The sequence below is a fragment of the Bos indicus x Bos taurus genome, chromosome 15 (assembly GCF_003369695.1).
Source record: "Bos indicus x Bos taurus breed Angus x Brahman F1 hybrid chromosome 15, Bos_hybrid_MaternalHap_v2.0, whole genome shotgun sequence".
NCBI classification, from domain to species: Eukaryota; Metazoa; Chordata; class Mammalia; order Artiodactyla; family Bovidae; genus Bos; species Bos indicus x Bos taurus.
Genome location: NC_040090.1, coordinates 4,769,212 through 4,797,023, shown reverse-complemented (window position 1 = coordinate 4,797,023; position 27,812 = coordinate 4,769,212). Strand labels below are relative to the sequence as shown.

General features: G+C 41.4%; 1 protein-coding gene across 1 annotated transcript in view; it reads right to left on the bottom strand.

Annotated features, from left to right (window-relative positions):
- Positions 1-688: 688 nt before the first annotated feature.
- Positions 689-27,812, bottom strand: part of LOC113905283 (fatty acid desaturase 2-like protein FADS2P1) — a 53,146-nt gene continuing 26,022 nt past the window's right edge. Inside the window, exons 3-12 of the mRNA XM_027562322.1 lie at positions 23,414-23,611; positions 21,586-21,687; positions 16,525-16,650; positions 11,850-11,910; positions 9,152-9,228; positions 8,871-8,968; positions 7,094-7,190; positions 5,043-5,122; positions 2,763-2,888; positions 689-1,175 (exon numbers count right to left, since the gene is read on the bottom strand). Of these exons, the coding sequence (XP_027418123.1) occupies positions 1,115-1,175; positions 2,763-2,888; positions 5,043-5,122; positions 7,094-7,190; positions 8,871-8,968; positions 9,152-9,228; positions 11,850-11,910; positions 16,525-16,650; positions 21,586-21,687; positions 23,414-23,611 (1,026 nt within the window). The 3' untranslated portion in view covers positions 689-1,114. The remainder of the gene's footprint in view (positions 1,176-2,762; positions 2,889-5,042; positions 5,123-7,093; positions 7,191-8,870; positions 8,969-9,151; positions 9,229-11,849; positions 11,911-16,524; positions 16,651-21,585; positions 21,688-23,413; positions 23,612-27,812) is intronic.

Below are 27,812 nucleotides of genomic sequence, written 5' to 3'. Positions count from 1 at the left end.
ACAGGGATGTCAGCACAAGTTCCTGTACCTGATGCCTAGTGAGGCCAAAGAAACCCAAATGGAGTTTGGAGCAGAGAAAGGTTTATTGCAGGGCTGTGCAAGGAGAGGAGGTGGCTCATGCCCTGAAAAGTCTAGACTCCCAGAAGGGTTTTGGCAAAGCAGTTTGTAAGGGCATGTGAGGGGGAAGTCCTGGGGTTTGGGATCAGCTTGTGTACAGTTCTCTGACTGGCTGATGGTGAGGCACAGGGGTTCCCATCTTCAGTTCTTAGGCTCTAGGTGGCCTTGGACTATGTGTTCATGGTCAAAAAGTGGTTCCTCCTTTTGGTGGTGGGGGTCGGGGTATAGGTTCCTATATGCAAAACAGCTCAGGAAATTTGCATCAGGTACTATTTTCTGGTGCCTCAGAGAGGAAATAAAGCAGAGGATGTGCCAAGATCGCCTTTTGGGGGAAGCTGTTGCCAGGAGGCCCCATCGGGTCCTGCTTGGTTACAGAGACAGAGGTCTGGCCAATCAAGCCATCTTTATTCCTGTGGCCAAAGAGCAGAGGGCAGAAATGATCTGAAGGATGGATCATCTGAATTCTAACCAGTGCTCAGTGATCTGGGGAGTCGTGAAAGTAGCAGGCCTTGGGTCTTCTCCTCTGGGAAGATTATTGAACAAGCTGTTAGAAAACAAAAATTCAACTGAGTATATTTGATGATTGAATTAGCTTTATTCAGTGATTTATGAACAAATTAATCAAATGGGGCTCTGAGGGGTTGGGCAAATGGAAGGCTTTTATCAGAAGGAGAGAGGGGGAAGGAAGCTCTCAGCAAAGTATATTTAGGGCAGACACTTTTTTAGCGATGAGGAGGGGATGACAAGGGTTTTATCCTCTTCTTCCTCTGGGCTGGGGTCAGGGATGGAGAACAACAGATTACCTCCTAGATAGCTGATCCAAAAAAAATACAGATAGTTGATCAGAAGAATTACAGATGATTAAAATTTCACTTTGGGGAAGGTTGAAACTGCAAGTAAGTCAGGCATTAGAGAGGTTTGGTATCATGAGCTTTAGCACAAGTGACACTTTGGGGCCTGTGGCTTTCTCTTTAACACAGACTCATGCACATCCACATTATGTTTCTGGATGGCTGTAGTAAGCATCCATCCAGAGGGCTGCAGACTTCTTCAGGGCCCTGCGAGAGGAGCAGACAAAATTGTGAGTAGGCGAGACCCAGGTCAAAGGAGCTACTTCATGGAACACTTACTGTTTTACTTAATTCAGGGCAACATTGTCATTTTCAGCTGTATCTCAAAAATGTCTTTCTATCTTGCCAGTGTGGAGAATCAAATACACTGACTTATGTATCAGAAGGTGAGTCCACCTTTTCTGGCTTCCCAGGTGGCTCATTGGTAAGAATCCGTCTGCTAATTCAGGAGATGCAAGACACGCAGTTTCTATCCCTGGGTTGGGAAGATCCCCTGGAGAAGGAAATGTCAACCCATTCCAATATTCTTGCCTAGGAAATCCCACGGACAGAGGAGCCTGGCAGTCCACAGTCCATCAGCATTTCTATATGGAAGAGATTGAGTTTTTCTTTCAATTATTTTTCTTCTGTACTCCAAAGCATCACTTATTCTTTTCTCCATATTAAAAGAAAAATCTCTACTGAATCTCTACAAGGTAAATCATATAGCTATACCAACCTAACCTGTATCCACCTACCTCTCCTACTTTATAAAGTTAAAGACTTTTCTAGGCTCTGGTGATACAGCTGTGAGTAGGAGTGGTGAGAGTCTTTCCACCTGGAGCTGTGGTCTATATTGGGATACACATATTACATAATTTATTACCCAATATGCTATTAAATTATGATTGTAATAAGGATCAGAAATGAAGAGAAACAGGTGCTGTGAGAGCACATGATGGGTTTAGTCTTGGGGGCAAGGGAGAACCGAGATGAAGAAAAGACCTTTCAGGTGAGCTTTGGAGAGTGAATGGAACTTGAGAAGGTGACAGGAGGGGGTTGGCAAGTTGGGAGATTTTTCTAGGTAGGAGAAAAAGTGACCAAGGATGTGTCATGGCAAGGGGCAGGGAGTTATGTAGTGGCTGAAGGGAGGCCAGATATCGGGAGGGCAGGAAAGGAGGAGGGCAGTGGTGGAGAGTGAAGATGGGTCACTGTTCAGGGGTCAGATCTGACCAGCTCTAGGCTTGCTGGTTTATTTATTCATATTAAAAAGATACTCTTGCTTTTCTTTTTCCTAATTTTAAGATAAATTATACAACTGAGGTTTTGGCTGCTAATTTGAGGAGCAAAGGATCCTCCAGGGAACTGTGAATGCTTCAGAATGAGTATGGATTCTCAGTTCCTGTAGGAAGAGTCACCCCTGTCTGTTCCACCAGAGCCTGAAAGCATCTTAGTTTGCAACCCTGGACCAGATGATTTGAGAGTCCCTTCCACTGGTTAAGTTCTAAAGCATGTCAAGGCTCTGTGGGTGATACAGACAAATAATACAGAACTCTGGTTTATAAGAAGCTTGAAATTTAGTAGGGCATCAAGGTATTTTTACTAAGAAGTACCCAGAAGGCAGCAGGTAAATGGTAGGAATGACTGTTATCATTTCTGTGTTAGTGGTGTTCCATATAGAGCCTCATGTCCATCCTGGGCATGTGGATGCTCATTAATAAATAGCTGTTAGCTGAATGATTCATAAAGCAGTGAAGAGTCTGGGGACCAAGAGTGAAGGGAAATGAGAGCTGTGGGTTGAGGGACTGTTATTACCTGATAACATCTCCAAATGCCTTCAATATGGGCTTATTCACATATGGTAGTCCATGCTTGGCACACAGTGACTTCACCAGAGGTGCCACCTTGTGATAATTATGGCGTGGCATTGTGGGAAATAGACTAGGAAACAGAGAAAGGAGATTTAAAACTTCTCAGACCTAAGGAGAAATCCAAAGTCCCCTTTCCCCTTTTACAAAATAAAATGGTATCAGCCACGCAGACCCAACCTTCCCCTTCCACAATATTTTTGTTTTGGGAAGTTAAAAAACTTGCTGGCAGACTCATCTTATCCCTTAACCTACTACAAGCTTTGTGGGTGGCAGTTGTTTAGGAAGAACTAAGGGAATATGTTTTAGCTCCATCAACTGTTTATTTTCGGCCTGATCCAATGAAAGTATATCATTTAGAACTTTCTACCATTTAGAACTACCCACTCTTTAGAACTACCCAGAGAACTAGAGATACTGAACCGCCCACCCGGCCCCTGCTAATCTCTGTCTTAGTCTCTCTTTCTAACTTCCTTAGCAAGAATAGATGGATGTATATTAAGTCATGGTAAATAGCTAAAAGTCCTAGGAAAGGAATAAGAAGTGAGGAGAGATGGATTTTTAATCCCAAGTTTTCATTAGTCAGCCAGATGACCGTCTTGGATGTAAACCTCTCCTTTAGTAAAACTATTAGTCCTTTTTTTTGTTTGTTTTGCTGGAATTTTCAAGCCCTAATATGAATAGGGAAATAGAATGAAAAAAATTCCTTGAACTAATAAAGGTCTTGTTCCTTCTCTGACTATCATAGACTCACATGGTTAGACAAAGAGAATGTGGAAAGCCTTTCCCCTGACACTCTGGAGAAACTGACTCTCAGTGTTTTCACTTGCATCAAAGTGTGAACTACCCACTTCCTCTCTGTAACTGACACATTGGTAAAGGATTTCCAGATGCCATGTAGAAATTGCAGCAGGGACTCCACCTCATTAGTTATTTTGTAAACTTGGCTCTAAAGACACAGATAAGTAAATATTTGAATTATAGCATAGTTAAGTTTGAACACAAGTTGGCTACCCAAGTGTCCTGATTTTTCTTAGGTTTTGCCAACAAAGCAAATGCAAGGAAATCACCAATTCCTAGGCCCATAGAAATCTGGAACCTGAGTCACTGATACTTTTCAAGATTTCACTCCATTTACTCGAGACTTTATTTTTTTGGGCTCCAAAATCACTGCAGATGGTGATTGCAGCCATAAAATTAAAAGATGCTTACTCCTTGGAATGGAAGTTATGTCCAACCTAGACAGCATATTCAAAAGAAGAGACATTACTTTGCCAATAAAGATCCATCTAGTCAAGGCTATAGGAGAAGGCAATGGCACCCCACTCCAGTACTCTTGCCTGGAAAACCCCATGGATGGAGGAGCCTGGTAGGCTGCAGTCCATGGGGTCCCTAGGAGTTGGACACGACTGAGCGACTTCACCTTAACTTTTCACTTTCATGCATTGGAGAAGGAAATGGCAACCCACTCCAGTATTCTTGCCTGGAGAATCCCAGGTACGGAGGAGCCTGGTGGGCTGCCATCTATGGGGTCGCATAGAGCTGGACATGACTGAAGCAACTTTGCAGCAGCAGCAGCAGTCAAGGGTATGGTTTTTCCAGTGGTCATGTATGGATGAGAGAGTTGGACTGTGAAGAAAGCTGAGCACTGAAGAATTGATGCTTTTGAACTGTGGTGTTGGAGAAGACTCTTGAGAGTCCCTCGGACTGCAAGGAGATCCAACCAGTCCATTCTAAAGAAGATTGGTCTTGGATGTTCTTTGGAAGGAATGATGCTAAAGCTGAAACTCCAGTACTTTGGCCACCTCATGCGAAGAGCTGACTCATTGGAAAAGACTCTGATGCTGGGAGGGATTGGGGGCAGAAGGAGAAGGGGACGACAGAGGATGAGATGGTTGGATGGCATCACTGACTCGATGTATGTGAGTTTGAGTGAACTCTGGGAGTTGGTGATGGACAGGGAGGCCTGGTGTGCTGCGATTCATGGGGTTGCAAAGAGTCTGACATGACTGAGCGACTGAACTGAACTGAACTGAACTGGCAATTGTGACACTTCCTTCATTTCTTTCTTCCTTTCTTTATCATTGTTGTTAATTGAAAAATAGCATCCTTTAGAGAATCCTGGTTCATTTTTTTCCCTTAAGATCGCAAGTCAAGTGCTCTGGACTATATGGAGGACAGCTGTTAGTGACAGCCCTTGCCGTTTATCATAAACTATTTCTCTTACTGGTGCTCAATTTGTAAGTTCAAGTGCCCAGTGAACCAGTCATTGAAAAAGGACTGTTCAACATTACAGGTGGCCAAGACCTGCAAAGAAAAAAGCTTACATTAGATGTAAATCAACCCATGTCAAACAAGAGATTGTTACTCTTTTATTTATCCATCATTCAACAAGTACTGATTGAGTACATATTTTGTGCAACAAACCATGAGGGATAAAAATAAGTCCCAGGTCTTAGGGACCTTACAATTATGAAGGAAATAAGGCATTTTGCTAAGAAGTATAGATAAAGCAATAGATATGAAGAAGTAAATAGGATTTGACAGGACTAAGTCACTATCAGCCCTCAAAATCAGAAGACTAAGTTATCATGAGTAGGGACTTTGGCAAATGGAAGCAGGATTGTAAGACTCTGGTAGAAATTATAGGAGTTTGAATATTATTACCACAGAATAGATGTAAAGGACTTCTAAATGGGGAATAAAGCCTGCAATGGCTTTAATCAAGGGTTTTGCGCATCCATTCAGTTCAGTTCAGTTGCTCAGTCATGTCTGACTCTTCAAATACATTTATTAATATATACAAGTAGCTTCCTTTTTAATCTAATGTATTTTATTTTGTACAAAGACAGACTGAGAAGAAGTTCATAGGATTCTCCAGACTACTTAGAATGCTTATGAATGTGATTTTTATTCAGTGCCTTTCTAAGATTTAATTCTTGTTAGGGTTGTTGCCATTTTGAATGTTATTTTTGCAGTTGCTCTATGTCAGGGTTCCTCGAAGTGTGCTTTAGAGCATCTTGGGGTTCCCTAGGACACTTTCAGGGGATCTTCAAGGTCAAAATTATTCCCATAATACTTCAGAGGCAGTATTTGGCTTTTTCATTCTCATTCATGCATGCTTATACCATCGGTTTTTCCAGGGGCTATTAAGCATGGGGTGATGTCATCACTTTGATGTTAACCTTTATTGGATTTATCTTATTATTTTAAAATTAATTAATAGATATTTTAAAGCTCTCAGTTTCAATTTCAAATACAGTAAGTATCAGTGGATATAACCTCCACAAACGAAAGCTCTTTGATGTTCTCAATAAGTTTTAAGAGTGGTTTCTTGACCAAAAAGAAAGAATGGTTTCTTGACCAAAAAGATTGAGAACCACTACTGTGTGGAATGTCCAGTGAATTTGGAAATGAGCATGGAGAAGGAAGCAGTATGATGACTGGATTCTCCAGTTAATCACGGCATAGCCAGTGTCAGGCTTAAGAGGCAGTGGTATTCTGCATGGGTCATGAATCTTTTAATCATTAACAGCACACTTGCCGAGAATGCTGAGTCTCCTCTCTGGGCCCCACTATCTATACAATGAAATGAGGGGGATTCCAGGGTTCTCCCTTCTGTTATTCTAGGAGTGTGAGATCTGTTGAAAGACTGTACAATGTTGAAGCAGGTTTAGTAAACCTTGCCTATAAAGTGTCGCACAGTAAATGTTTCAATTCTGCATCACAACTACGCAGTTCTGCTGTTTTAGAATGAAAGCTATCATAGAGAATATGTAATGTATGAGTGTGGTTGTGTTCCAATAAAACTACAAAAACACAGACTGGGCTAGACTGGCCCCTGGACTGTAGTTTATTAAGCCTTAGCTAAGAGCAAAGCTTCTGAAATCAAACTGTCGAGGTTTAAAACCTGCTTCTAGAGAACTCCCACTGGTCCACTGGTTAAGAGTGTGTGCTGACACAGGTTTGATCCCTGGTAGGAGAACTGAGACCCTGCATGCCACACAGTGTGGCCAAATAAATAAATAAACCTTGCTTCTACCACTTATTAGCTGTGTGATCTTGCACAAATTGTGCAACTTCTTCATACCTCAGTGTTATCATTTGCAAAGTGAGAATACTCCGAGCCTGTAGGCACATGTAGCTACATCTCATGTAGCTACATGCAAAACAGTTGACAGTGCCTGGCCCCTGGCAAGCCTCCAATAAACATCATTTGAGGTCAGCAGAAGGTAATCAGATGCTTTGGTGGATGCTTTCCCGGAACAGCATTATTACCTGAGAGCTGAACCAGTCCTGCTTCTCCTCTATGCTTATTTTCATTGGTATGTGGCTCATCTGGGTAACATATGCAACCCAGGGACTTTCAAGAAGCCTTTAAGAGAATAAGAAAAAGATATGATTACTCCTTGGGGAGTTTCAGTTCCACTCACTGGGTTTGCATAACCACTGGCAGATCTGGCTGAGCAGTAGAGGAAATGGCAGTGACTCAAAGGTTCCAATCATGTGGTGGCTGTTTGTTTTTCATCTTTGCAGACCTTTTATATCTAAAGATGATATACTAGGTATTCAGTCACACTACCTGTCTTGCAGCCTACTGTACCAGAGCAGTGTCCCCAGTATTTTCTGTAGGCATTGGTACAAGGCTCAGAAGATACCTAGATAGCTGAAGGTCAGGCTTCCCTGGTGGCTCAGTGGTCAAGATTCCATCTGCCAATGCAGGAGATCTGGGTTTGATTCCTGGGTGGGGAAGATCCCCTGGACAAAGAAATGGCAACCAACTCCAGTATTCTTGCCTGTGAAATCCCCAGAGCAGAGCAGCCTGGCAGGCTACAATCCATGGTGTCACAAAAGAGTCAGACATGATTTAGTGACTAAAGCAACAACAATTTAAGGATATATGCAATGTGATTAACAACTTGGCTGTTGTCATTAGATAGAACTGGGTACAAGTTCTGATTTGGCACTGCCACTGGCCCTTACTTGCTCTTGAGTAAGTGATTTAATTTCTCTGAACTTTAGTTCTCTTATCAGAAAAATGAAATTGCTACTATCTCCATTTCCTGGTTCTGCATTTTTGATTACATCAAATAAGATAATGCATGTAAAGCCTTTAGCAAATTGCCTGATGCATAGTAGCTACCATTATTGTTATAAATAGTAATGCAAATGAATGAGGAAGGAATAAATTGGAAGTTGAAGAGGGTTATTCAGTTTAAAGTCATTTTGATTTGGGGAAAATCTCTAGTCATAAAATAACTTTTTAAAAAACTGGCATCCTATTATCTTTGGTAAGAATTATGATGTCCAGCTGGCTTACAGTTTGAAGGACTTGGTGATCAGGCAGAATACAGTTGACCTTTGAGAAACACGCAGGTCCACTTAAATGTGGATATTTTTAAGTAAACCCAGTGTACTACAAGATTACTGGTTGCATGAATTCACAGTAGTGGAACCACATATATGGATAGATGACTATGGAGCTTGAATATCTTTGGATTTTGGTAACTGAGGTGGGTCCAGGGACTAATCCTCCTCAGATGGTAAGGGACTGTTGCTACTGCTAAGTTGCTTCAGTCGTGTCCGACTCTGTGCGACCCCATAGATGGCAGCCCAACAGGCTCCTTTGTCCCCGGGATTCTCCAGGCAAGAACACTGGAGTGGGCTGCCATTTCCTTCTCCAATGCATGAAAGTGAAAAGTGAAAGTGAAGTCGCTTAGTCCTGTCCGACTCTTCACGATCCCAAGGACTGCAGCCCACGAGGCTCCTCCGTCCATGGGACTCTCCATGCAAGAACACTGGAGTGGGGTGCCATTGCCTTCTGTAATTGGGAATTAATCACGTGAGAAAAAAGGCAAGATTGGGCAAATGCAGTTTCCAAGAAACTCATTCAACTATTTCAGCTGTTTTATCCCACATTTTCTTGGAACTGTCTCAGCTACAAGAATGCACTCTGGTGTCATAATCTGCTAATCATTGCTAATCATAAATAGACCAAGTAAGAAAGGTAAGAGGAACATCCAGGTAATAAGAGTAGGAGATATTGTTTTCTTACTTGACTAAGTATATGAGCACCAGGGTTCCGAAGATTCCATAGAAAGGGCCAAATGTGATGAAATAGTGGATATAAAAGCTGCTGACCCAGGCAATGTCCTGTGGAAAGAAGTGCTTGAAAGTTAAGCTAGTGGAAATAAAACTGGCTAAACCTTATATCCTGAAGTTATGTCTGGAAAGGATCTACTCAAGGTAGCTATGTCTGGACAGGATCAAGCATTTACCAGAGGAACCTTCTCTACCAGCCTGATCTAGCTCTGGAGAAACAATCAAGTTGCTCACCTCCCAGGACCTTCTGCAGTACATTGCTCGAATGGAATCCAGGTTTAAATATACTGGCATGAAAAGGACGGCCCCAACTGAAAACAAAACAAAACAAAACAAAACAAGAAGATGGGGAACAAATGAGCAGATATATTACTGTGGAAGCTAGTGGGAGTTGATCTCCTAACATGCTACCCCTGAAATATTGCCCCTGAGAAGGATGCAAGGTGGAGATCCACAACCACATCCTGGATGCTGCTGGGCTTTTAGAGTCTCTGAGGGTGAACCGGGACTTTGGTTCAAGCTCCCTTAAGGAGATTAGGGAAGGTTTGAAGATCTGAGTCATTCCTGATGAAGGCATCCTGGAAGGGCTTCTGCTGTGAGCTTTCAAGTTTTCTCAAGGTCCCTGGAATCCTTCAATCCTTCACGATCCTTTGCATTGGGCCCTGTCACAATATGTCGAGGTGGCAGATACAGAGCAGGCATACTGAGTCTGGCCAGATAGTTATTTACCTGCATCTCCCCCAGGACCAGTGAAGTTGCCTGGAGCAGGTAGGAGTCTCATGGAGTCCCTTCACATTTTGACAACTCTCTTCTTGATCAAACTTGAGTCAGATGCTCTGGAGCCCCCTTCCTGATGAGGCTTCAAACTTGACTTGTAAACTTTCAAAGTCTGCGAACTGTCAGCATAAATGATTTTGTCCACCCTACACACTAAGAGACTCACACAAATGCTAGAAATAGTTTCTAAGAACAGTTCAAGGCTGTGCTCCTGGGATAACTCCAGCCCCCTTAAAATTCTTGAGAAAGTTCAAGACTGTCCAGAGAACTTACTGCTTGTTCAGTAGGCTTCTGACCTCCTTTTCTTCAATCATTTGTTAAAAAACTTACAATTATAAAATTCTTACTGTGTCCCTCTGGGATGGATTGTCCCTGATCCAGAGTGTCTTTCTCAAGGACTTGGGAGTCATCCCTTTGAAGTACAATCTTGAGGATTGGGGTCTGTCCTGAAGCCTCTGGGAGGGTAGGAGTTTGACTTTGATAAGCACCAGTGAGAAGACACACGTGGCTTAACCACATGACCAGCTTCCCCTCCCTTTATCCTCTTTCACTAATTTCCTTTAGCATATTCCTGTGTTTTAAAAGTCTCCCACCTTTCATTTCTGGTGAGTTGAGCTCAGCCTATACTGAATTACCTTTCCCTACTACAGCAATCTGCATGAAAGCTGTCTCACCACCTTTATGAAATGTCAAGCCTCACCTCTCTCTGACAGGTTGAGTATGACTCATTTGTACCTGTCATACTACACTGAAGACATTTGAAAGAAAATGGCAAAATGAAACAGCTCCTGAGGATGATGTGGTTTGTAAGCTGGGCATTCTGCAGTGAAGCTACAATATTCATCCATTCCTCATAAGTTAAGGCTGTATTGTTTCACTACACACAGGAAAAGAGTTCAGACAAGAGACTCCAGCAGTTTTTTCTTATGTTAATACACATCTGTCTGGGCCGGAAGAGTTCCCTTCCAAACTGGGGCACCAATGTCCTCCACACTCTTTTTGGTCATGAAAGAGAATAACTGAATTAGGATAAGTCCTCAGAATTCTATCTCTGGAAGAGGCTGCAGTGGTGGTTGAGCCTCATGTCTCAGAATAAGGACTCATAGGTCATCCCGGTCAGGCACGAGACAGATGACCACTGGTGGCCAATGTTTAGGCAAGCCAGAACATCTGCAACACTTTCTCAATCTTAACACTGTTGGCATTTTAGGGTCAGATAATTCTTATTGTTCAGGGCTGTTCTGTGTACTGTAAGACATTTCATAACATCCCTGGCTTCTGCCCCATGGGTGTCAATACCATTCCTCCCTCTTTGTTGCGATAATCAAAAAAGTATCTGTACGCTGTCAAATGTCCCACTGGGGTCAGCAATGCTCTTAGGTGAGAACCACTGATCTACAGGAAATGTTTGCAATCTTCCCTAATTTGGGTTTCTTTCCCAAATGAATAAGTATGTTTTGCATGAGCATATTTTGGGGTCCTAAACTTTTATTTGTGGGCTATCATGAGTTTGACTTGGTTAAGAGCAAAACATTTTTGCTTCTAATATTTTTATTGATATTACCATTATTCAGCTACCCTATTTTCTCTCAAGCCTAGAACATATCCAGACCTGTCTTATTATGTGTGTGTGTGTGTGTGTATCTGTCCACTCAAATACCTTCTACAGCTGTATGTAAGCTGTGGGAACAGTCAAATTTCTTCCACACAGAAGCTCTATAGGTGACTTTTATCATGCGACTCTGTTTTTTCAGGCACCTGCTGTCAGTGCTTGAGCATTCTTTTCCTAATTTTCCCCCTATCCATACACCACTATCTTTTTCTTCTTGATAAGTATTGTATTTAGTTTATCCAGGACGAGAGTCACAGATACCAGACCCCTTGATTGGCATCCTGCCTCCCATCCTTCTTGGAGCATCTCCTTCCCTGTACAGTAGCCAGAGTGATGAGATGCCCATTAAGAATGCCTAATCACTCTTCTGTTTTCCTCTTCAGATTTCACCCAAGTAAGTCTGAAATAAAACATGCTGCTTTTTTGAGGCACAAGACCTGAGATCGTCTCTCTGTGGGAGGATTTCAGTCATGCCTTCTGGCTTGACAACTGTTTGCTTCAAGGAAATAGGATGACAAGGATTGTGGCTCCCTGGTGACTCACCCGTGCAGAAGTATAGGTGCTGCTTCTCGTAGTCGATGTGTTTGACTTTGTTCTTGCCATACTGAAAGAAGAGAGAAAAAAACAAAGTAAGAACAATATAGACTTCTGTTATCATACTCAAGGTTGTGTGTGTGTGTGTGTGTGGGTGCACGTGTATGTCTGTGTGTGTGGGGGCATGTGCATGTGTGTATGTGTGTGTCTGTGTGTGTGCACGTGTGTTGGTGTGTGCATGTGTGTCTTTGTGTGTGCGAGTATGTGTCTGTGTGTGTGTGTGTGTATGTATGTGTATATGTCTGTGTGTGTGTGCATGTGTGTGTGTACACATGTGTGTGTGCATGTATGTCTCTCTGTGTGTGCACTTGTGTCTGTGTGTGCATGTGTGTCTGTGTGTGTGCATGTGTGTCTCCGTGTGTGTGTGCACACATGCACATGTGTCTGTGTGCATGTGCGTATGTCTGTGTGTATGTGCGTATATCTGTGTGTCTGTGTATGTGCACGTGTGTTTGTGTGTGTGTGTGTCTGTGTGTGCATGTGCATGCATGTGTGTGTCTGTGTGTGTGCATGTGTGTATGTGTAGAGACTTTATAGAAAGGGCCATCTGGTCAGAGTTCATTTATTGTCAAACTGAAGGCACTGAGGAACCAGAACTGAAGGGGGAGGAAATATTTTGGTGACTTTTTCTTTATTTGAATGTGGGTAATTATTGCAGGGATGGTTTATTCCATTTGAATCCAGGGATTGTGATAGTTTATTATTATTCCCATGGGAGCCATTTTCAATTTTTTTCCTGGTGTGGAATGGAATGGTGATGGAGGAGAAATATTTCTGATAAGTTTTCAAAGTCTTCTTCAACCTATGTGCTTAGAATTCTGCTTGAAGTTCAGTCTGCTTGAATCCACTTATCTATTTAACAGATATCTGTTGAATGGTTACATTATAAAATACATAGTCATAACCTCTAGTATCTACTTCATCTTTCCTCCTTTATTTTTATCAGTGGATCTCATGCTGTGGTTTACTCATTTTAAGGCATGATAACATATAATTGCACTCATCTCACATGCTAGCAAAGTAATGCTTAAAATTCTCCAAGCCAGGCTTCAGCAATACGTGAACTGTGAACTTCCAGATGTTCAAGCTGGTTTTAGAAAAGGCAGAGGAACCAGAGATCAAATTGCCAATTTCTGCTGGATCATGGAAAAAGCAAGAGAGTTCCAGAAAAACATCTATTTCTGCTTTATTGACTATGTCAAAGCCTTTGACTGTGTGGATCACAATAAACTGTGGAAAATTCTGAAAGAGATGGGAATACCAGACCACCTGACCTGCCTCTTGAGAAACCTGTATGCAGGTCAGGAAGCAACAGTTAGAACTGGACATGGAACAACAGACTGGTTCCAAATAGGAAAAGGAGTACGTCAAGGCTGAATATTGTCACCCTGCTTATTTAACTTATATGCAGAGTACATCATGAGAAACTCTGGGGTGGAGGAAGAACAAGCTGGAATCAAGATTGACGGGAGAAATATCAATAACCTCAGATATGCAGATGATATCACCCTTATGGCAGAAAGTGAAGAACTAAAGAGCCACTTGATGGAAATGAAAGAAGAGAGTGAAAAAGTTGGCTTAAAGCTCAACATTCAGAAAAGTAAGATCATGGCATCTGGTCCCATCACTTCATGGCAGATAGATGGGGAAACAGTGGTAACAGTGGCTGACTATTTTTCTGGGCTCCAAAATCACTGCAGATGGTGACTGCAGCCATGAAATTAAAAGACGCTTACTCCTTGGAAGGAAAGTTATGATCAACCTAGACAGCATATTAAAAAGCAGAGACATTACTTTGCCAACAAAGGTCTGTCTAGTCAAGGCTATGGTTTTTCCAGTGGTCATGTATGGATGTGAGAGTTGGACTATAAAGAAAGCTGAGCACCAAAGAATTGATGCTTTTGAACTGTGGTGTTGGAGAAGACTCTTGAGAGTCCCTTGGACTGCAAGGAGATCCAACCAGTCCATCCTAAAGGAGATCAGTCCTGGGTGTTCATTGGAAGGACTGATATTGAAGCTGAAACTCCAATACTTTGGCCACATGATGTGAAGAGTTGACTCATTGGAAAATACCCTGATGCTGGGAAAGATTGAGGGCAGGAGGAGAAGGGATCTCATCCTCAACAACAGAGGATGAGATGCTTGGATGGCATCATCGACTCAATGGACATGGGTTTGGGTGGACTCCAGGAGTTGGTGATGGACAGGGAGGCCTGGTGTGCTGCTGTTCATGGGGTCGTAAAGAGTCAGGCACGACTGAGTGACTAAACTGAACATATAATCTTACCACTGGGAATTTGAGTCATTTTCTAGGGGTCTTCTTAGTTAATTTAGTCAGTGCTCAAATGCACAAATGCAGCAAATATCTTGAGAGGAGGCATAGACATAATGGTTTATCTCTATTTCCTAAGAGACACTTAATAAATGTTTAGTTGAAGGAATTAATGAATGAATGATAATTCAAATCTCCTGTATAATTTTACCATATGTTCAGTCAGTTAAAACACTGTGAGCTGTGTTTGATTTTTGCTTTTCCCATTCTTTTGATACCTTCCCTTCTACATATTTCTTCTGTTATTTGGATGTAAGAGTTGACCCTTGTTTCTCTTACTCTCATAAATAAAAATAAATGCCATGGTTATAAAGTAATGATAGTTATTTGCAGTTACTCCCAAGCTTCTGGATATTTAAGCGGTAGGAAACTTGAAAGAGGGAGTTGGTGGGAAACTTCCGAGATTTGCCAAATGTAGGTGAAGGACTGATTTTTGAGTATGGCTCCAAACGAGAAGTCTAACTTTTCCAGAGTATGAGCACAGGACCTGGCCCTAGAGAATTAAATTAATACTTGTTAAAGGAATGAATGTTTAAAGAAAGTGGTAGAAAGACTGACAGTAAAATGGGAAGAACAGAAACATTTAGGGCTTATCAGAATTAGTTTTGTTGCAAAACAACTGAATTTAGAGATTAAATGATTGTAAGTAAAGTGGTGCACATTGGCTTTGAAATTATAGTAAACAGAAACCTAAGGCTCACGGGATATGTTTCTCGAATGATGAAGAGGTGATGGTGTCTCCATCCTCTGTGAAGAGGCAGCATGTGAACTGGATACAGTTCTACAGAAGGGGCTTCTGGAGGGGGCCAGGCTGCCTCATGAACTCCCGTGAGACAAGTCTCCATTGCTGTGAGGGACTGAGGAGAGAAGTCAAAGTGTCATAAGTTTAGTGATCAGCCGAGGAGTTCACAGGGATTCCCTGGTGGCTCAGACTGTAAAGTCTGCCTGCAATGTGGGAGACCCAGGTTGGATCCCTGGAGAAGGAAATGACAGCCTTGCCTGGAAAATCCCATGGGTGGAGGAGCCTGGGGGGCTACAGTCCATAGGGTTGCAAAGAGTCAGACACGACTGAACGACTTCACTTTAGGAGTTTGCAAACTTCAGAGAGCTCTGACTTGTTTGTGGAGTCATTGTGAAGGACAACTGACTGAAGACTACAGTCAAGGTTTCTTTCTTTCTTTTATTTTCCTTACATTTTGGCAGGAGACTTTTTCCTAATTGGAAGAAGGTTGTCTTCCAAAACTGGGAAAACCTATTTTGAGAAAGTTGCACAATTCTGGTTACCACAAAGTCCATGCAGCAAGTGACCAAGCTATACTCCCTTGTTTTTAGAAAGCTCCTAAATTCTTCCAGAAGGAGATAGAACCTCTTCCTAAGCACTTAATTCTCAGGATCCATCATTTCTTCTCAAGAAAAGATACCTTTCTGTGATTATCCTTATACCTTCTGTGTTGAAAGCAGACTCTAAAAATCTTGGTAATAATCCTTACATGCCAGTTTTTAAGCTGAGGTTTAAGAAAGTCAACAGCTGAAACATCCTGGAGTTTGCCTTCTTTTTTCTTTTCCTTAAGAAGTCTGAACTAGAGGCAAGATCCTAAGTGGATTATGAAGCATTTGAGCTGAGTTTCATGTATGCTGCTGCTGCTAAGTCACTTCAGTCATGTCCGACTCTGTGCGACCCCATAGACGGCAGCCCACCAGGCTCCCCTGTCCCTGGGATTCTCCAGGCAAGAATACTGGAGTGGGTTGCCATTTCCTTCTCCCATGCATGAAAGTGAAAAGTGAAAGTGAAGTCACTTAGTCATGTCTGACCCTCAGCGACCCCATGGACTTCAGCCTTCCAGGCTCCTCCATCCATTGGATTTTCCAGGCAAGAGTACTGGAGTGGGGTGCCATTGCCTTCTCTGGAGTTTCATGTATAAATGAGCCAAAATGGACCTAAATTAAAATAACAGCTTAGTTTTTTTCCAACAGCTAGAATTAGTTGACATAACTAGATATGTAGATGGTTCATGATTTAGCACTTGTTGAATGTACTGCCATGCCTTCTATGAGTGATTTAGCCTGAATGACTTTTAAGATCATGAAGTTATTCATTCCACATTTTCTTCTTTTCTTACAACACCAGATTCACTTATTTAAAATGTATATCCTGGAGTTAAAAGAAGAGATGCTCTGAAAACATGCTTGAAGCCAGAATCTCCAGCCTGATCTCCTCAAGACAAAGGTGTAGACCTTTCCAAGAACCACTTCCTGGAACATTTCTCTAGTGTTTAGGATTTGTAAACATACCTTGACAGGTTGTAAATCTCCAACAACAAAAAATGGGCCTACATCAACATCTGGGTCTTTGGGGTAGATGTTTGTTTTTACATGGTGTTGGAAGTGCCGGTTATTCCACCATTTTGCAGATAAACCCTGAGGAGAAGAGAACATTCGTTAGCTGCAAGATTTCTCTCCTGAAATATCTTTCCTTATCAGAGTTTTTCAAAACTAAACAAAATCAACCCTGAATATTCATTGGAAGGACTGATGCTGAAGCTGAAGCTCCAATCCTGGCCACCTGATGTGAAGAGCCAACTCACTGGAAAAGACCCTGATGCTGGGAAAGATGGAGGGCAGGAGGGAAAGGGGATGACAGAGGATGAGATGGTTGGATGGTATCACTGATTCAATGGACATGAGTCTGAGTAAACTTTATGAACTGATGAAGGACAGGGAAGCCTGGTGTGCTGTGTTCATGGGGTCGCAATGAGTTGGACATGACTAGCACTTGAATTGGAGAGGGCAATGGCAACCCACACCAGTGCTCTTGCCTGGAAAACCCAATGGATGGAGGAGCCTGGTGGGCTGCAGTCCATGGGGTCGCTAAGAGTCGGACACGACTGAGCGACTTCACTTTCACTTTTCACTCTCATGCATTGGAGAAGGAAATGGCAACTCACTCCAGTGTTCTTGCCTGGAGAATCTCAGGCACGGGGGAGCCTGGTGGGCTGCCGTCTATGGGGTCGCACAGAGTTGGACACGACTGAAGGACTTAGCAGCAGCAGCAGCAGCAGCGTTTGAATAGTAACAATCAGAGTTTTCTGCCTACATCTCCAAATTAAGAGATGGATTAGGATATAGATTCCTGGAACATGCAGCCCCCCATTCCTGGGTCACAGAATGATTCATTGGCTAGAGGCTCTAAAAGCCTACCAGCAAATAATTACCTTATCCAGAAATATAAACTCCAGGCTAAAACAACTCCTGATAATGAAGAAGAATAAAAACCATTGAAATGAAATGTTTTTCCATCTTTCTTTTTATTGTCCTCATTTTAAAAAGAAATATGAAACAGGTAGAGCAGATAGTACACTTCTTATTTTATAAATAAAGAAACTTCAGCTCTAAAACTAATTAGTTCTGGGGGGGAAATGGCACCAGGGTTCCTTCTTCAATGAATATTTTAAAGAGTCGTGGATCTGAAGTCATCTCCTATGGGGGCTTGCCTCTGATCATCACATGTTCAAGCTTCAATGATCTCATTAAATATAAATGAGAATAAAAGTATTTTAGTTGATGCCAAGCTCATGTCATCTCTGATTAATTTCTTTAGAATTTTCTCTCTTTCAGTGAAAATCTGAAGGTTTTAACAGAGAAAAGGATTTGGAAGCTCATCAACTTAGTTGCATCCATTAGATGTATAAATGCTTCTGTGTGGTTTGGGAAAATTATCTACCCTTTGGTGTTCAATTTCATCTTCAGTAAATATAGTATAATATAATGACATTTACCTGCATGAGTTGTTTGAGGAGACATGAGATGCTGTGTGTAGAATGCTGGCATATTGAGATATTCAATTTCTCTTCTCTTCCCCTATTATGTTAATCATTTATAGAAGAGTAAGCAATAGTCATAGTTTTTATTGCATATTTGACATTTCTCAAAAATTGATTAATGTGTATTTTAAATCTGCAGTGCTCAATAGAGTAGCCCTTATCTATGTGTGGCCACTGAGCACTTAATATGTGACCAGTCAAATTGAGGTGGGCTGTGTAAGGATCTAATACATACTAGATTCAAAGCCTCAGAATGAAAAAAGAAATGTAACGTATGTTAATAATTTTTATATTTCTTTCACGTTAAAATGAAAATATTTGGAATATATACAGGAGTAATAAAGTTGGAAGAGGGTGTTTGCTGTGACCAGTGTGTTCTCTTGGCAAAATTCTGTTGGCCTTTGCCTTGCTTCATTCTGTACACCAAGGCAAAACTTGCCTATTACTCCAAGTATCTCTTGACTTCCTACTTTTGCATTCCAGTCCCCTATAATGAAAAGGATATCTTTTTTTTGGTGTTGGTTCTAGAAGATCTTGTAGGTCTTCATAGAACCATTCAACTTCAGCTTCTTCGGCATTAGTGTTTGGGGCATAGACTTTGATTACTGTGATATTGAATGTTTTGCCTTGGAAATGAACAGAGATCATTCTTTAATTTTTGAGACTGCATCCAAGTACTGCATTTTGGACTCTTTTGCTGACTATGATGGCTACTCCATTTCTTCTAAGGGATTCCTGCCCACAGTCATAGATACAATGGTCATCTGAATTACAGTTGCCCATTCTGGTCCATTTTAATTCACTGATTCCTAAAATGTCTATGTTCACTCTTGTCATCTCTGGTTTGATCACTTTCAAATCACCTTGATTCATGGGCCTAACATTCCAGGTTCCTATGCAATATCGCTCTTTACAGCGCTGGACTTCACTTCCACCACCAGTCACATCCATAGCTCAGCATCGTTTTCACTTTGGCTCTGTCTCTTCATTCTTGCTGGAGTTATTTCCCCACTTTTCTCAAGTAGCATATTAGGTACCTACCGACCTGGGACTTCATCTTTCAATGCCGTATCTTTTTGCCATTCCATACTGTTCATGGGGTTATCAAGGCAAGAATAATGAAATGGAGTACAAAATGAAGCAGGGCAAAGGCTAGCAAAGTTAGCTAGACTTGGATTACTGTGATACTGAATGGTTTGCCTTGGAAACGAACAGAGATCATTCTGTCATTTGGTTTCTCACCAAATCCTAGAACATCATAGAAAGGCTGATATCCAGTTGAAGTCCTAGTTTTAGAGATGAGAACAGTGAGAGCCAGAGATAGAATCTGACTTGTTCAGGGTTGCACAGTGAGCGTTATCAGAGCCAGGGCTAAAATCCACTTTCATCAACCCTTGTACTATTATCTAGCATCTGTCCATCTATCCATCCATCATTCCATCCATCCATCCATTCCTTCATACATTCTACAAATGCTTGTGGAAGGCCTACTGTGTGTTAGGCATTCTGTTAGGCACTGCATTTCAGGGGTGCATAGGATAATGTGCCCGTCCTCCTGGAGCATATCTGAGGGAGATAAGCCCAATTGCCCCCGCTTTTTCCAGCAGTCTGGGTTTTGCAACCCTCAGCTCTTAAACAGAGCAATCTAACTTCCCTTGGTTCTCTCTTTTGTTAAACTTTTATCTGTTTTGCATCTTTTCTTTTATTTATACATAGTCCTCCCAGGATTAAATAGTTTGCTGGATTCCCCTAGCCTCCCAGAAGTGAATGTCCAGACCCCTTCTAAGAATATCCGTACTCATGACTTTATAGGGTATGTCTCCTGAGAGGTGGTTCTTTAATGGTGTACCAGCTGCTGCTAAGTCGCTTCAGTTGTGTCCGACTCTGTGCAACCTCATAGACAGCAGGCTCCCCCATCCCTGGGATTCTCCAGGCAAGAACACTGGAGTGGGTTGCCATGTCCTTCTCCAATGCATAAAAGTGAAAAGTGAAAGTGAAGTCACTCAGTCATGTCCTACTCTTAGCAACCCCATGGACTGTAGCCTACTAGGCTCCTCTGTCCATGGGATTTTCCAGGCAAGGGTACTGGAGTGCTGTGCCATTGCCTTCTCCAATGGTGTACCAGGGATTGGGCCAAATAGATAATTGGCTAAGAAAGAAACAGAATTTTTTAATAAAAATAAACCTTTTCTCCTAAACATTTAAAATTCTAGTTTTAGCATATATGTTATAATGTTATGTGTGTGTGTATAAATATCTATTTCTGCTTTATTGACTATGCCAAAGCCTTTGACTGTGTGGATCACAATAAACTGTGGAAAATTCTGAAAGAGATGTGAATACCAGACCACCTGACCTGCTTCTTGAGAAATCTGTATGCAGGTCAGGAAGCAACAGTTAGAACTGGACATGGAACAACAGACAGGTTCCAAATAGGAAAAGGAGTCCGTCAAGGCTGTATATTGTCACCCTGCTTATTTAACTTATATGCAGAGTACATCATGAGAAACGCTGGACTGGAAGAAACACAAACTGGAATCAAGATTGCCAGGAGAAATATCAATAATCTCAGATACGCAGATGACACCACCTTTATGGCAGAAAATAAAGAGGAACTAAAAGGCCTATTAATGAAGGTGAAAGTGGAGAGTGAAAAAGTTGGCTTAAAGCTCAACATTCAGAAAACTAACATCATGGCATCCGGTCCCATCACTTGATGGAAAATAGATGGGGAAACAGTGGAAACAGTGTCAGACTTTATTTTTTTTGGCTCCAAAATCACTGCAGATGGTGACTGCAGCCATGAAATTAAAAGATGCTTACTCCTTGGGACGAAAGTTATGACCAACCTAGATAGCATATTCAAAAGCAGAGACATTACTTTGCCAACAATGGTCTGTCTAGTCAAGGCTATGGTTTTTCTTGTGGTCATGTATGGATGTGAGAGTTGGACTGTGAAGAAGGCTGAACACCAAAGAATTGATGCTTTTGAACTGTGGTGTTGGAGAAGACTCTTGAGAGTCCCTTGGACTGCAAGGAGATCCAACCAGTCCATTCTGGAGATTAGCCCTGGGATTTCGTTGGAAGGAATGATGTTAAAGCTGAAACTCCAGTACTTTGGCCACCTGATGTGAAGAGTTGACTCATTGGAAAAGACTCTGATGCTGGGAGGGATTGGGGGCAGGAGGAGAAGGGGACGACAGAGGATGAGATGGCTGGATGGCATCACTGACTCGATGGGCGTGAGTCTGAGTGAACTCCGGGAGTTGGTGATGGACAGGGTGGCCTGGCATGCTGCGATTCATGGGGCTGCAAAGAGTCGGACACAAATGAGCGACTGAACTGACCTGAACTGATATATATAAATATATATATATATATTTATTTAATATGTATAGTCACTACATTGTTAGTATATGTACATTTACTTGTGGGGTGTGTAGTAATATTTTTTGCTGATAAGTGTATGTAGAAACCACTGCTTAGTGAAATGACTTTCAGAATCCCATCATACTCCTGGAACATTCTGTACCTTGAGATGACCAATCACAAATACTTGCATCAGGCGGTTCCACTTGGACTTCTTAAATATGGAAAGGTGTCCCATGTCGTGTTGCAGAAATAAACCCTGAGCCTAGAAGAGACAGGGTTACTGTCAGAGAAGTTGACATGGTAAGAAGAAAGTAGTAAGTGAGCCCGCTGGTAGGTTCAGGAACCCATGAGAAAAGTGGGAGATCTTGTCTGACCTCAAGCCAAGTGTGTATCTGTCACACTTGCTGAATTCTTTTCCATCTCTGTGCCTTTTTACAGGTGGTTCTCTCAGTCTAGAATGCTCTTCTCTCCACTGTCAGAATCTTCCAATGTGGAATGGAAAGAAGATGCCTTTGGAGTCAGGCTAACTTGGGCTCTAAACTGTCCTTCACCACTTTACAAGTTATACAACTCTTGGCAAGCTAGTTGGTAGCTCTGAACTCAGTTCTTTGTCTGAGAAGCAGGGATTATAATAAACCTTGCTCATTCAGCTGTCATGCAGCCAAAATACAAGTAAAATTCCTGATAATGCTAAGCAGTCAAACAAATATTTGTTTCCTTTCTTGATTCTAAAAGTTGCTTTTCAAAGAATAAAGCAAGTTGACTTTTCAAGAAAAAAATAAGCATATAAAATTTTGTAATTAACACTGATGTTAATTCTCCATGAAATCATTCCCATTTGCCTCAATTAGAATTAAATGCCTCTTTCTGCTCCCAGAGCACATGCTTGTTTCTTTTCCTTTTGCCTTGTATCCTGTCGAGATATTTAAATGACCAGCTCCTCCCCTGGATGACTGTTTCCCAAGGGCAGGGTCAGGTGCGTTTCCCTTTGTGTCCACAATACAGTGCTGTGGTCATAGAAGGCCATCTTCAGAGATCTGCACTTCATTCAAAGGATTTATCAATTGCCCTGCTACATGCCAGTTGCTGATTGCCATTTCTGGCAGAATACATGATCCTATTATCATGTAATAATAAATAGACTCTCTTCATAGACTGATGTATTGATAAGTATTGGTGAAATGAGGCTTTTCGGTAGGGTCTCAGGGAATTTTTTTAAAAATACAGATAGATAACATCTTTAGTAGAATCTTTTATTATGAAAATGATGTATAAATAGTGATATATATATACATATATATACACACACACACACATATAGGTATAAATTAATGTGGGGCTTCCTTTCTTCATGGTGGCTAAGATGGTAAAGAATCTGCCTGCAATGTGGGAGACTCGGATTTGATCCCTGGGTCAGGAAGATTCCCTGGTAAAGGGAATGACAACCTACTCCTGTATTCTTGCCTGAGGAAATCTATGGACAGAGGAGCCAGTTACAGTCTATGGGGTCAAAAAAGGTTGGAAACAACTGAGCGATTAAACAGAAAACAAAATAAGTTCACGTATGTGCCTATAGTCTTAATAAAATCATTGAACAGCCATTAAAAATGTTGGTTGGTTAATGAATGAAAGACAAAGGTGAAGGTTGCATGGCCTAGAACGGAACTTCAGTTACTGACATTGTGTGGATAATGTCGGGCAAAGAGCAGCAACTGTCAAGGATATTTACCACGTGCCAGTTTCTGTGCTAGGTACTCTACAGAGTAACTTGTTTAGTTCTCCTCAGAATATTTCCATAAAAAATTGTTACCCCATGTTACAGATAAGAGAACTGGGGCCCTGTAGGTTTTGAAAACTTATTGGTGTCAGACACTGATGACTAGCTTGCCAGGAAGTGCCAGGCAGCTACTGGCACCAGTGTAAAGAGAGAAGAAAAAATTCTGAGGCTTCCCATAGAGCCACTGCCTGGGCTTGGGATACCTACTTACCTGAGCAACCGTAAGAAGAAAAGAAATGAGTATTGTGATAAGCCAGCCACTGCCAAAATGCCACACTATTACCCAAGCCAGGGCCTCCAAAATCAAGACCTGGGCGAGGTGAAGGAAGAAGAACCCCAGGTTGGCATTGAACATATTCAAGGTCTCTGATGTCCTCCTCAGTTCTTGGAAATCTTCTACCAACTGGGACTGTGAGATAAGCATGCAAGAAAAGAATTAGTTCCTTCAGTGGAGAGGGAGTACAGATCAACATAATTATTAATCTATTTTAATAATTTAATAATTTAATCTATGATACCTTAATTTTATGAATAGATATTTATTTATTTAATAAGTATAATTAGGCATAATTTAAACAAAACCCCAAACCTTAAAAAATTAACATAAAAGCAAAATGCTTAAAACAAGTTATGAAAAAATTTTTTTCTGGAGAAGAGACAGATGAGTAGTGATTTGTAAACTGTCCTCAAATTGTTATGGGACTTATAATTTACTTCTTTTTTGGGGAGTGGGGGGTTCAATGAAGAGATACATATCTCTAACAATTCTCTTTTTAAAAGTGATTAATTAAATTTTTTTGATGCAGATCATTTCTTTTGAAATCTTTATTGATTTTGTGACAATATTGTTTTGATTTTATTTTATTTTTGGCTGTGAAGCATGTGAGATCTTGGCTCCCTGATGAGGAATCAAACCTGCACCCCCTGCATTGAAAAGAGAAGTCTTAACAACTGGGCTGCCAGGGGAAACCCCCAAAATTAATTTTCTACTTATCAGAACAAAAAATTTGTTTCTTCAGATTCTATTCCATTGTAGATCATTATGAGATACTGAATATAGATCCCTGCCAAACAGTAGGTCCTTGTTGTTTGTCTGTTTTATATGTAGAAGTGTGTATCTATTAATAATAGTTGCCTTTTTAAATTAATGTGTTGTTTGATCTCTGATTATACTTTGGGCAACTTTGCTATCTACATGGATCTGTGTTACTTTCTATGTTATCAGCTGATAACACAGATAAGTGGCTGGCTTATCACAATATTCATTTATTTTCTTCTCACGGCTGCTAAGGTAAGTAGGTATCCTAAGCCCAGGCAGTGGCTTTATGACTGGCATATCAATATGCCAGTTTTTAGTGTGTGCAAAAGACTCCTTTATGAAAGATAGAGTTCACTTAGGTTAGCTGAAAGGATGCATTTCCTGTGAGATGCTCAGGAGCTCTACAGGAATGAGACAGGGTCTCCTGTGGTATTAGTGAGTGTGTCTTCCCTGGTTGCTCATAGGGTAAAGCGTCTCCCTGCAACGTGGGAGACCGAGGTTCCATCCCTGGGTCAGGAAGATCCCCTGGAGGAGGAAATGGCAACCCACCCCAGTATTCTTGCCTGGAGAATCCCATAGAAAGAGGAGCCTAGTGGGCTGCATCCATGGGGTCACAAAGAGTCGGACATGACTGAGCAGCTTCATTTTCACTTTTCATTGGCTGGAGGAGTCCTGATTCTGTGTACATGTACTGTGCTTATGTATGTAGGTCAAGTGCTAGCACTGATTTACAAACTTGCACATCATACTCAAGAGTCAGTGAAAGGCCTGGGAAGAAATATCTCCTTAGCTTAATGGCTATAATGGGTTTGAAACTCAGACTCTTGAGAAAGTGACCAGGGTATAAAAGAATGAAAACTGGATTGTTCAGATGTAAAAGAGAAGAAAAATTTGAAATAATAATAAAAAAGAGATATGAACATAATCCTAGAAGGAAGAAAATTCATTTCAAAATTCACTGATACTTTTAAATGATCCAATGCCTGGGAAAAGTCTGGATGGGCTCATCTTGAAAGGCCCATGAACATCAGAATTCTGGTGGCCATAGATAACTTTAATAGATCACACAAGTGTGCTAGTCAACAAAAGAGTCCAAAATATAGTACTTGGGTGCAAAATCAAAAAAGAAAGGTGATCTCTGTTCATTTCCAAGGGAAACCATTCAATATCAGAGTAATCCAAATCTGTGCCCTGACCACTAATGCTGAAGAAGCTGAAGTTGGATGGCTCTCTGAAGACCTACAAGACCTTCTAGAACTATTACCAAAAAAGATGTCCTTTCATCATCAGTTCAGTTCAGTCACTCAGTAGTGTTTGACTCTTTGAGACCCAATGGACTGCTGCACGCTGCTTCCCTATCCATGACCAACTCCTGGAGCTTACTCAAACTCATGTCCATTTAGTCGATGATGCCATCCAACCATCTCATTGTCTATCATCCCCTTCTCCTCCCACTTTCAATCTATCCCAGCATCAGGGACTTTTCAAATCCCTGTTCTTCGCATCAGGTGGCCAAAGTATTGTACTTTCAGCTTCAGCATCAGTCCTTCCAATGAACACCCAGGACTGATCTCCTTTAGGATTGACTGGCTGGATCTCCTTGCAGTCCAAGGGACTCTCAAGAGTCTTCTCCAACACCACAGTTCAAAAGCATCAATTCTTCAGCACTTAGCTTTCTTTCATCATAGGGGATTGGAATGCAAAAGTAGGAAGTCAAGACATACCTGGAGTAACAGGCAAGCTTTGCCATGGAGTACAAAGGGAAGCTGGGCAGAGGCTAACAGAGTTTTGCCAAGAGAACACACTGGTCATAACAAGCACCCTCTTCCAACAACATAATAGATGACTCTACACATGGACATCACCAGATGGTCAATACCGAAATTAGATTGATTATATTCTTTGCAGCCAAAGATGGAGAAGCTCTATACAGGCAGCAAAAATAAGACCAGGAGCTGATTGTAGTTCAGATCATGAATTCTTTATTGCAAAGTTCAGACTAAAATTGAACAAAGTAGGTAAAACCACTAGGCAATTCAGGTATGACCTGAAGTAAATCCCTTGAAGTTGTACAGTGGAAGTGAGAAATAGATTCAAGGGATAAGATCTGATAGACAGAGTGCCTGAAGAACTATGGACAGAGGTTCATAACATTGTACTGGAGGTGGTGATCAAAATCATCCCCAAGGAAAAGAGATGCAAAATGGCTAAGTGGTATCTGAGGAGCCCTTACAAATAGCTGAGAAAGAAGAGAAGTGAAAGGCAAAGGAGAAAAGGAAAGATATACCTCTCTGAATGCAGAGTTCCAAAGAATAGCAAGGAGAGATAAGAAAGCCTTCCACAGTGATCAATGCAAAGAAATAGAGGAAAACAATAGAATGGGAAAGACTAGAGATCTCTTCATGAAAATTAGAGATACCAAGGGAAAATTTCATACAAAGATGGGCACAATAAAGGACAGAAATCATATGGACCTAACATAAGCAGAAAATATCAAGAAGAGGTGGCAAGAATACACAGAAGAACTGTACAAAAAAGATCTTAATGACCCAGATAACCACGATGGTGTTGTGATCACTCACCTAGAGCCAGACATGCTGGAATGTGAAGTCAAGTGGGCCTTAGGAAGCATCACTACCAACAAAGTTAGTGGAGGTGATAGAATTCCAGCTGAGATATTTCAAATCCTAAAAGATGATGCTGTGAAAGTGCTGCACTCAATATGCCAGCAAATTTGGGAAACTTAGGAGTGGCCACAGGATTTGAAAAATCAATTTTCATTCCAATCCCAAAGAAAGGCAATGCCAAATGGTGTTCAAACTTCTGCACAATTGCATTCATTTCACAAGCTAACAAATTAATGCTTAAAGTTCTCCAAGCTAGGCTTCAACAGTACATGAACTGAGAACTTCCAGATGTTCAAGCTCAATTTAGAAAAGACAGAGGAACCAGCAATCAAATTGCTAACATCTGTTGGATCATAGAGAAAGCAAGGGAATTCCAAAAGACATCTACTTCTTCTTCACTGACTATGCTAAAGCCTTTGACCATGTGGATCACAACAAACTGTGGAAAATTCTTCAATAGGTGGGAATACCAGACTGCCTTACCTGCCTCCTGAGCAACCTGTATGCAGGTCAAGAAGCTACAGTTAGAACTAGACATGGGACAATGGAGTGGTTCCAAATTGGGAAAGGAGTACATCAAGGCTGCATGTTGTCACCCTGCTTATTTAACTTCTATACAGAGTGTATAATGCGAAATGCCAGGCTGGATGAAGCAGAAGCTGGAGTCAAGATTGCTGGGAGAAATACCAATAACCTCAGATATGCAGATGACACCACCCCTATGGCAGAAAATGAAGAGGACCTAAAAAGCCTCTTGCTGAAGGTGAAGGAGGAGAGTGAAAAAGCTGGTTTAAAATCCAACATTCAAAAAATGAAGATCATGGCATCTGGTCCCATGATTTCCCATGACAAATTACAGTAACGTTGTACTGGAGGTGGTGATCAAAATCATCCCCAAGGAAAAGAAATGCAAAAAGGCAAAATGATGTCTGAGGAGGCCTTAC